This window comes from Diabrotica undecimpunctata, chromosome 9, assembly GCF_040954645.1.
Source record: "Diabrotica undecimpunctata isolate CICGRU chromosome 9, icDiaUnde3, whole genome shotgun sequence".
NCBI classification, from domain to species: Eukaryota; Metazoa; Arthropoda; class Insecta; order Coleoptera; family Chrysomelidae; genus Diabrotica; species Diabrotica undecimpunctata.
Window position 1 is genome coordinate 59,224,234 of NC_092811.1, and position 10,337 is coordinate 59,234,570.

At 32.3% G+C, this 10,337-nt stretch overlaps 1 protein-coding gene across 1 annotated transcript; it reads left to right on the forward strand.

The window, feature by feature from the left end:
- Positions 1 to 278: 278 nt before the first annotated feature.
- Positions 279 to 6,835, forward strand: LOC140450898 (uncharacterized). The gene is made up of 4 exons (XM_072544578.1): positions 279 to 977; positions 1,703 to 3,511; positions 4,877 to 5,289; positions 6,034 to 6,835. Exons 1-4 carry the CDS (start codon positions 279 to 281, stop codon positions 6,833 to 6,835), a joined length of 3,723 nt encoding a protein of 1,240 aa, XP_072400679.1.
- Positions 6,836 to 10,337: the final 3,502 nt, after the last annotated feature.

The window sequence follows — 10,337 nt, forward strand, 5'->3', positions numbered from 1 at the left end:
TTCATTCAGTTCATCAGTTATTTACCATAAAAAACCATCAGACACAATACTTTGTATAAATAAATACAAACCATTTGGCGACCGTGACAGGACTCGAACAAATATTTTAACAGAAAAGTGCCGGCCATTTCGAATTGGAGACAAGGCCACGCCGGGATTACAAAATCATTGGAAATCAGGTACCCTATTTAATATCCTTTTATATAAAATCCTTATTCACGACTTGCATCTAATTTGTGTTGTAGTTTGTATTGTAACAGTAAATTTTCATAATCAGAATGACAGATGAAAATACGTTAAAAACGACAAAAACTTCCTTAAAGGGACAGTTAACTAGATTTTTTAATTTTGTAAACGATGTAGAGTCAGGTAAAACAAAAAAGGATCAGTTAGCATGCAGATTATCAGTAGCAAAAGGTCTATTATCAGAGTTTAATACAGTAATAGTTCAGCTTCTTGTATTAGATTTAGATGAGACAAAAAGTAAGGAATATGAATCTGAACTAGACGAATTTGAAAAGAAGTTTTTTGATTGTATATCCAAAGCGGATATTTTAATAAATAAACATACATTTAATCAACAAGCAGACACAGTAAATACAAGTTATAATTCACAGTTACAAGCTTCACAAGACATAAGGTTACCTTGTATTGATCTTCCAAAATTCAGTGGAGCATCAGAAAGTGGGAGCTCATGGCTAGAGTTTTATGATGGGTTCACTAGTTTAATTGGTAATGATCCTAATTTAAGTAACATTAAAAAATTTTATTATCTCAAATCTTGTTTGACAGACAGTGCAGCAGCAGTAATTTCTTCTTTGGAGGTCACAAATGATAATTATACAATTGCTTGGTCAATCTTAACAGATCGATTTCAAAATGATAAACTCATTGTACATTCTCATGTTAGGGCGTTATTTGAGTTATCTGTGATACAAAAAGAATCACCTTCTCAATTGAGAAAACTGATTGATGAGGTAAATAAAAATATAAGGGTATTAGAGTCATTTAAACAACCTGTAAAGGAGTGGTCAACAATGTTAATATGTTTAATAACTACTAAGTTAGACAATAACACAAGACGTCAGTGGGAATCAGAGAATATAAGCAAAAATACACTTCCAACAATTGCAGAATTTTTAAGTTTTTTAGGTCAACGTTCACATCTTTTAGAAACTCTTTATGCAAATAATGATAAACAAACACATGGTGTAAACCATAAAAATAATAATCAACCACATAACAAAAATAAAGTACAATCATTCGTAAATCAAACTAATCAGAATTTTAAATGTTTTTATTGTAAAGAGTTACACTCAATTTTTTATTGTAATAAATTTCTACAATTATCTGTCAAACAAAGAAATGTTGAAGTACAGAAAATGAAATTATGCACAAACTGTTTAAGAGGAAATCATTCAATAGAGAAGTGTGCGTCAACCAAAGGTTGCAAATATTGTACCAGGCGGCACAACTCTTTGTTACATTACTCAAATTCTAGATCTCAAACAGATCATCCACAAAGCCACATCAACATGAACCAAGAATCAGAATCATTTGGGAACTCAATGAATGAGCACAACCAGGTAAATACAGTACAGATTAATTCAATGCAACCATCAACATCAGTAGTTCTAAATTCAAGTGCCAATCATCAATCAGAAGTTTTATTACAACAGCAGTTATACATATTTTTGACCAGTCAGGTAATACATTTGAAGCAAGGGCATTACTTGATTCAGGATCACAATCAAATTTTATCACAGCAGATCTTTGCAAAAAATTGAAACTTGATAAAACATGTATAAAAATACCAGTATCAGGTATAAATGACAAAATAACTCATATAAACCATTCAGTGACTACAAATATCAAATCTCGAGTAAATGCATATCAGATTGAAAGTTCTTTCATAGTTATAGATAAAATTACAGAAACATTACCTACAGTGAATCTTAACAGAAATGAATTTATTGTACCAGAAAATGTAACTTTAGCAGATGAAACATTTTATAAACCAGGGAAAATTGATATTTTGTTAGGTGCTTCTATATTCTATGATTTATTATGTATTGGACAAATTCGACTTAACAGATTTTTACCAATTTTGCAAAAAACCATGCTAGGTTGGGTTATTACTGGTAATGTTCCATTTTATTCAAATAAACCAACCATCAGGTGTAATTTCACTGTCAACAACATTCATGATCAGCTCAAACAATTTTGGGAAATAGAAAATATTGACAATTCAAAATGTCTAACTAAAGAAGAAGAAGCATGTGAAAAGGAATATCAGACATGTTTCCAGAAAAATCAAGAAGGACAAATTGTTGTTCCACTGTTAGTAAAAGACAATATACAGAATTTAGGAGATTCTTTGCAAACAGCACTTGACAGATTTTCTAGTTTAGAAAGAAAATTAATCAAAAATCCAGAATATAAAAAATTATACACAGACTTTATCAATGAATATCAGGATTTGGGACATATGGCACTTGTAACAGCAGAGGATTTAAAGTATCCCTCATACTATCTACCACATCATGGAGTTCTAAAATCAGATAATACTACTACTAAATTAAGGGTTGTTTTTGATGGCTCAGCAAAAACAACTACAGACTTATCATTAAATGATTGCTTAAAGGTTGGACCAACTATACAGAGTGATCTTCTTTCTATCTTAATAAGATTCAGATTTTTTAATATAGTTTTAGCAGCAGACATTGAGAAAATGTACAGACAAATCTTAGTAAGTGAAAACTACCAGAACTATCAGAGAATCATTTGGCGTACAAATCCCTCAGAAGAGATCCAACATTTCAAACTTAAAACAGTAACATATGGAACAGCAAGTGCACCATTCTTAGCCATAAGAAGTTTAACCCAAGTAGCCAATGAAATTGAGGAAACAGATCCAGATGTAGCAGTAGTAATCAGAAATGGATTCTATGTTGATGATTTGTTATATGGATGTGAAACTGCAGAACAGCCAAAACAGTTAAAAGGAAAATTACAAGAAACTCTTAGCAAATCAAAATTTATATTAAGAAAATGGATATCCAACGACAAAGATATATTCTCACCAGGAGAGCAAGAGCAAGTAGGTATAGAATATTTTATCTCCAGCAAAGAGGAAAATAAAACTTTAGGAATAACTTGGCAGTCAGGTCAAGATAAGTTGTTATTTAAAATAAAATGTAAAGACACTGAACGAATTACAAAGAGGTCCATTTTATCAACAATATCTCAAATTTTTGATCCTTTAGGTTTAGTAGGACCTTATGTCATTCAAGCAAAGATAATATTACAGAGGTTGTGGAAACTTAATTTAAAGTGGGATGAATCAGTTCCTGCTGAACTTCATACTTGTTTTGTAGACTTTATAAATCAGTTAACAGAATTAAATCAAATCAGTATTCCACGACATGTTACATTGTTTCAAGGAACATATACAGAATTGCATGGATTTTGTGATGCATCAGAAGCAGCTTATGGAGCTTGTTTATATATTGTTAGTCAATATCACTCAAAAGTACTACGAAACCTGATAGAAAATGATATCAAAGACAAACAACCCGAAGAACAAGCGGGATTTAGGGCCGGACGCTCCACTATGGATAATATCTTCACATTAAAAATTGCAATGGAAAAACGAGTGCAGAGAAATAGAGAAACTCATATAGCTTTAATAGATTTGGAAAAAGCATATGACAGTGTACCGATCTCCCAACTATGGATAGAAATGGGTAACTTGAAAATAAACCCAATTCTTATTAACGCCACTCAAAAATATTACGAACAAAACTTTGCGAGAATTAAAATGGGACAAGAAATCACCTCTCCTTTTCAAACAACAAAAGGACTACGACAAGGCTGCTGTCTGTCACCCACCTTATTTAAAATCTATTTGGACAGATCCTTAGTGAAATGGGTAAAAAAATGTAGAAACATGGGAATAACGGTGGAAAAAAACAAGCTATATACACTTTTCTTTGCGGATGACCAGGTAGTAATTGCCGAAGACAGCTACGATCTTAGCTATATGGTAAGAAAACTGCAAGAAGAATATGAGGTGGCAGGTCTAAACATGAATATGACAAAATGTGAATATCTCTCAGTGGGAACAGATGAAATATGTGACCTAGTCTTGGAAGACGACAAAATCAAAGGCGTGCAATCCTGCAAATATTTGGGGGTCATTTTCAACAAGAAGGGAAATAGCGCAGATGAAATCAGGGAAAGAATAAACAAGGGCAGAGCAGCGACCCGTGCCTTAAACTCTCTTCTCTGGCAAAAAAACAATTCGACGAGAAACCAAAAAACACATTTACGGTAGTATAGTTCAAAGTATTACACTTTACGGTTCGGAAGTATGGGACGTCACCAAAGCTAATAAAAACAAACTTATGACGACAGAAATGGATTATCTGAGACGAAGCTGCGGTAGATCGAAACTGGAGAGAGTTAGAAACGAACAAATAAGAAACGAAATGAAAATGGAGAGAAATATCAATGATGACATAGAAAGAAAACAATTAATCTGGTTCGGACATGTTAAAAGAATGCCAGAGTACAGATGGCCTAGGAGAGTACTGGAATGGATCCCCCCTGAAAGAAGAAAGAGAGGACGACCAAGGAGAAGTTGGCGCAACGATATTGATGAAGCAATGGCGGCAAGAGACTTAGAAGAGGCAACTGCATATGACAGAAAAAGATGGAAATTGGGGGCGGAGAAGCGGCGACAGCCGTAATAAATCCGTTATTATATATATATACATATATATATATATATATATATATATATATATATATATATATATATATATATATATATATATATATATATATATATATATATAGTCAATATCACGATCAGAAACAGAGTCAGTTACTTATTGCAAAAAGTAGAGTAGCACCGTTGAAGGTACTTACAATTCCAAAATTAGAGTTATGCGCAGCAATGATATTAACAGACTTAGTAAAAAAGGTAAGAGATTCTTCAGGTATTAATTTTGCCAAATTTACATTTTGGACAGATTCAGCTATAGTTATTCAATGGATAAACAGCGAATCTCATGTTTGGAAACCTTTTGTATCAAACAGAATTGCTCACATTCATAAAAACAGCAAGGCAAATGAATGGAGACATGTTCCTTCAAAGGAAAATCCAGCATACCTTATTTCAAGAGGAATAGACTCAAAAACATTATCAACTTCTTCCTTGTGGTGGCATGGACATTCTGGTTATCAGAAGGTGAAGACAACTGGCCTATACCAAAATTTAAATCAGTAAAGAATTTGCCAGAAAAAAAGACCTAAATACCAGTTATCAGCTCATGTCAAACAAAGGGAACCATTTAGTATAATCCAAAAATATTCATCAATCTCAAGGTTACAAAGAATAATAGCATTACTTTTAAGATTTAAACATAACTGTCTTAATAAATCAGACAAATATTGTGGTCAAATTTCTATAACAGAATTGGAAGTCAGTTTAAATACTATTGTAAAAATTGTACAGAATGAATGTTTTCAATCTGAAATTTCACAGATTTTGAAAGGTAATACAGTCAAAAGGAATAGCAATCTTATTTCACTTAATCCATTTCTTAAAGATGGTATTCTCAGAGTTGGTGGTAGAATCAAAAATGCAGATTTTTTAACTTTTTCTCAAAGACATCCAATACTTTTACCTTCAGACCATCACATTACTACCTGTATCATTCGGGATGAACATTATAAAAACTTACATGCTGGTCCACAACTATTGTTATCAACATTAAGAACTAGATTTTGGATATTATCAGGTTTAACTACAGTAAAACGAATTTTAAGAAAATGCATTGTATGTTTTAAAAATAGACCAAATTCAATCAATCAACTTATGGGTGACTTGCCAGAGAAGCGAATTACTCCTGCTAGAGCATTTTTACATACAGGTGTAGATTATTGCGGACCATTCTCAGTTAAAGCTAATACATTACGTAACTCAAAAATCATCCATATATATGTTTGCATATTTGTTTGTTTTAGCACAAAGGCTACACATTTAGAACTTGTAATAGACTTAACAACTGAAGGTTTTTTAAATTGCTTAAAACGATTTATCAGTCGTAGAGGTAAACCATTGACTATCTCATCAGACAATGCCACAAATTTTGTGGGGGCTAATAATCAACTCAAAGTAATGTATGATTTAGTACAGAACTCTAGAACAGAAATTAACAGTTTTTTGACAGTAGAATCAATAAAGTGGCAGTTCATTCCTGCTAGATCACCACATTATGGGGGAATTTGGGAGGCAGCAGTCAAATCATTTAAATTTCATCTTAAAAGAATTGTGGGAAATCATGTATTTTCAGTAGATAATTTTGGAACTTTGACAACACAAATTGAAGCATGTCTTAATTCCAGACCTTTAACTCCTTTATCCTCTAACCCAGCAGATTTTCAACCTTTGACCCCAGGTCATTTTTTAATATTTTCACCATTAACAACCTTTCCTGAGCCAGACCTACGGAGAATTTCAAATCTTAACACGTTTCAACACATGACTCAAGTTCTCCAACATTTTTGGGCAAGATGGTCAACAGAATATTTAACTCAACTTCAGTCAAGATCCAAATGGAGGACTGTTAGCAACCAAGAAGTGAAGATAGATCAGCTAGTGTGTCTTAGAGAAGATAATTTACCACCTTTACAGTGGAAGTTAGGACGCATTTCAATGGTACATCGAGGCAGAGACAATAGACTACGTGTTGTGACAATAAAAACAAACAATGGTGAAGTGATAAGAGCTCTCTCACGCTTGTGCATATTACCAACAGACATTTAAGTTCATTTCTATGTTTTTATGTATACTGGGCACTTATGACTCTTTATTGTAATTTAGTTTATTGTTTTTTTTTTGTTTCATTTTGAAATAGCCAGGGTATTTCAAGGCTGGCGGTATGTTGCAGAATACAGAAGTGTAAGGCGAATAAGTGCTCGTCGCATGTCAGCTGATGACAGCGCGCATGACAAGGGAATTAAAAAATCATGTCGTAACGATCATATACACAGTGTAAACAATTGACAAATAAATTCAGTTTTCATTCAGTTCATCAGTTATTTACCATAAAAAACCATCAGACACAATACTTTGTATAAATAAATACAAACCAGTACCCATGCCTCACAAGAACACTTTACAAGAAACTATTAGTGGAGGAATTGATATAACTGAAGTCGAAGAAACTGTAGACGATGAAAATCAAATTGAGTTTAATTGAAGCTGTATTTGTGAATTTTGCAACTTATTCCACTACCACTAGCTCTCACAGAAACCTGTTAAAAAACTAGGTATGTTTATTTTGTAGAATAAAAAATATTAAACCTCTTTTCATTTTATGTCATAAAATCCTTGCAAATCTTCCAAATTCCTCGTTTATTTTCTATTAATAAAATAAAACTTGTTCGGTGCTACTAGAGTATGCATTTCACCTTAATGGTTTAATCTACCTGAAGGATTTGGATTTCGAAAACCCTGAGAAGGGATTACGGTGTAATTTGCATAATCATAAAGTTTATAAAATGTTTATTAGTGCATAGCAATAAATATTTTGCCTACAAAGGATCATTATTGTGTTCAAACCCTTCTAAGAAAAGATTATGGTGATTAGAGTGCAACAAATTTAAGTTTGGGATTGTGACGTAATGTTTAGCGCCGGTGGGCGGACTGTTTCTACCAGTGGCAGGCGGAAACAGGTAAATTTAAAATAATTTTTCATAAGTATATTCAATTAAAGTGAAGAATGAATTTGATAATTTTTTTTTATTTAAACACAAAACCACATCAACCGCACAGGGTTATTAGTTGGATATAACAAATACATGAAATATTACATTAAATAAAATTAAATAACTTGATGTCTTTTAAATAGCTTAACACTGTCGAAATTTTTTTGGTGAGAACTGTCTTGAGATCATCATCTGTGAATCCGTGGAATCTTCTTTTTTCCTTGAACTGAGGACAATCAAGCAGGATGTGTTTCACAGTCAGTGGGTTAGAGCATGAAGATAGCTACTCCGCCACTGGCCTGTTGTGCTACTCTATTTTTTGGAAAACATTGATAATTTCGAAGATTTATATTAACTTGTTTAAAATGAGTTTCTTGAAGACATAAGATCTTTGGGCATAATTCATTTATTAATAGTTTTAACTGTTCCAAATGGGTATAAAACCCATTAAGATTCCAGTGTAAAATAAAGGAATTGGACATGTTAGAATTCTGCCTGAGATAATTGTTCATCTTTTTCTTCTCTGGAAGAGATATTATTGAGCTTTAGTTTCTTTTTTAATCTAGTTATATTATTTTTTAATTTTGAATTGTGGGTATAAACGTGAACAAAATTAAGGATCTTAATTAGCTCGGTAGTTTCATTCGATTAATCTTTTGAAATTATTTCAGGCTGTTTGGCATATAATATATTTTCTAGAAAGTCACATATTTCATTATAATTTAGGATAAACGGTGGTGATCTGTTTTCTATTTTGTCTTTAATTTTACTCTAGTGAAAGTAAAAGTTCTTCGCGGGAATTTCTGGTTGACTTTTTGACTTTTTTTTTTTGTTTGCTTACTACAGGAGAAGTAAATATCTGTGAATCGGTCTGTGGTGTATTTTCGTTAGTGTCTGGAGAAGATGAGATGAACCTTTTTAGTTGATTAGGGACGTTTGTATTAATTGGATTTGGTGTTATTTCTACTGGAGTAGGATTTCTGATGTTTGAGGTTGATGATGTTGGAGTTTTTAAGGAAGATGTTTCACTTCTATTACTTATGGATCCTGTCAGGTTATTGTCAGTTTCCATAATTTGTTCTGTTTGGTTATTAAAGGATTTTATTGTAATTAATGTGTTTTGAAAAGTTTCTGGGTGTGCACTAGCAGTGGATGAATTAGCCTTGTCAGAACTTTGTAGTTCTGTTTGGTTATTAGATGTATTTACTGTAGGTAATATGTTTTGAAAGGTTTCTGAGTATACATTAGAAGTAGTGGGGTTTGCTTGGTTAGAGCATTCAGCTTCCTGATGACCAATAGTCTTGCATTTTGTACAGTTAAATCCTTCTATAGAAAGGTATAACCGATTAATTTATATTTAAATGGGAATAAGCCACAATTAAAGGTTAAAATACGTTTATTGACGTTTCAATTTCCACTTCAGAAATCGTTCTCAAAATACAAACATTAGTAAATTGTTTTAATTTACTAATGTTTGTATTTTGAGAACGATTTCCGAAGTGGAAATTGAAACGTCAATAAACGTATTTTAACCTTTAATTGTGGCTTATTCCCATTTAAATATAAATTAATTTAAAATGCCACAAGAAAATAGCTTCAGAACGGTATAAACGATAATTGGTATTATCATAAGAGATAATGAAAGAATCAGGAATAGATATATTGTCTAAAGGTGTAATAAATGTTTGCCTTCTAAAAATCAAGACATGGTTGTATTCGCTTTCAGGCATACCTACTCTTAGAAAAGTCATTTTTGAGGCGGAGTTTATACCCATCTGATGTAGTTCTTGTTCAATTAACGAGTTTGGAACAGTAAGAGAAGCATTTGATATGACTAGTCTTTGAGCTGGAGAGATAAGTTTTCTTATTTCTACTTGAGTTTCTTTTATATTAACATATTTGTGGGAATGTAGTAGTGAATCGACTGCATTTTTAGATTATAGATATAGACATATTCTATTGTTGGCAATTCTGGAAGCGAAGGATACGTTACGTGGACCAACTAGTGAACCAACGGCGATGATATAGTCATGAACTTTAGTTCCTTCAATACTGGAAAGTATTATAGCTTGTTCTTTTGTTGAATCTTTAAATGTGTTGACAACATTGGAATATGAGACGTGAGATGAAGTGTGAGTAGTATTCATAGTTTTATTCGAAGTCATGGTTGATTAATTAAAAGTCCGGCCCTATCACCCGTTCGAAAACCGGTGTGGATTTTGACCCAAAACTGGAATTGTTTCTATTTCTTCGGAACGTTATAGGTTATATTAATATTAATATAAATACTATGAAGTGGTTTTTGGTACTCACGTAACGTTTACTCGGTTGATTTGAAGGTAGCACTATAAAGAATTTCTCCAATAAGTTTACTAACTTTTTACTGCCGAAGTTCACACACTACTTAGTTTTTAACCAGTTTTACTAAATGAAACTGTGAAAAATACTTTAATATTAATTAATATTGACTATTGTTGCAAGAGTTCTAACTTAATATGTATTCTGACTTTGACATTCATTTGACATTTCTCAATAGACATTTTTCATAGTTTGTAATC

What these genes read in the sequence shown, in the direction of transcription:
- LOC140450898 (XM_072544578.1), top strand. Translation starts at nt 279, where the DNA reads ATGACAGATGAAAATACGTTAAAAACGACAAAAACTTCCTTAAAGGGA. An exon ending in TGAGAAAACTGATTGATGAG is followed by an intron (nt 978 to 1,702) that starts GTAAATAAAAAT and finishes ATTTTTGACCAG; the next exon opens with TCAGGTAATACATTTGAAGC. An exon ending in ATGGAGCTTGTTTATATATT is followed by an intron (nt 3,512 to 4,876) that starts GTTAGTCAATAT and finishes TATCACGATCAG; the next exon opens with AAACAGAGTCAGTTACTTAT.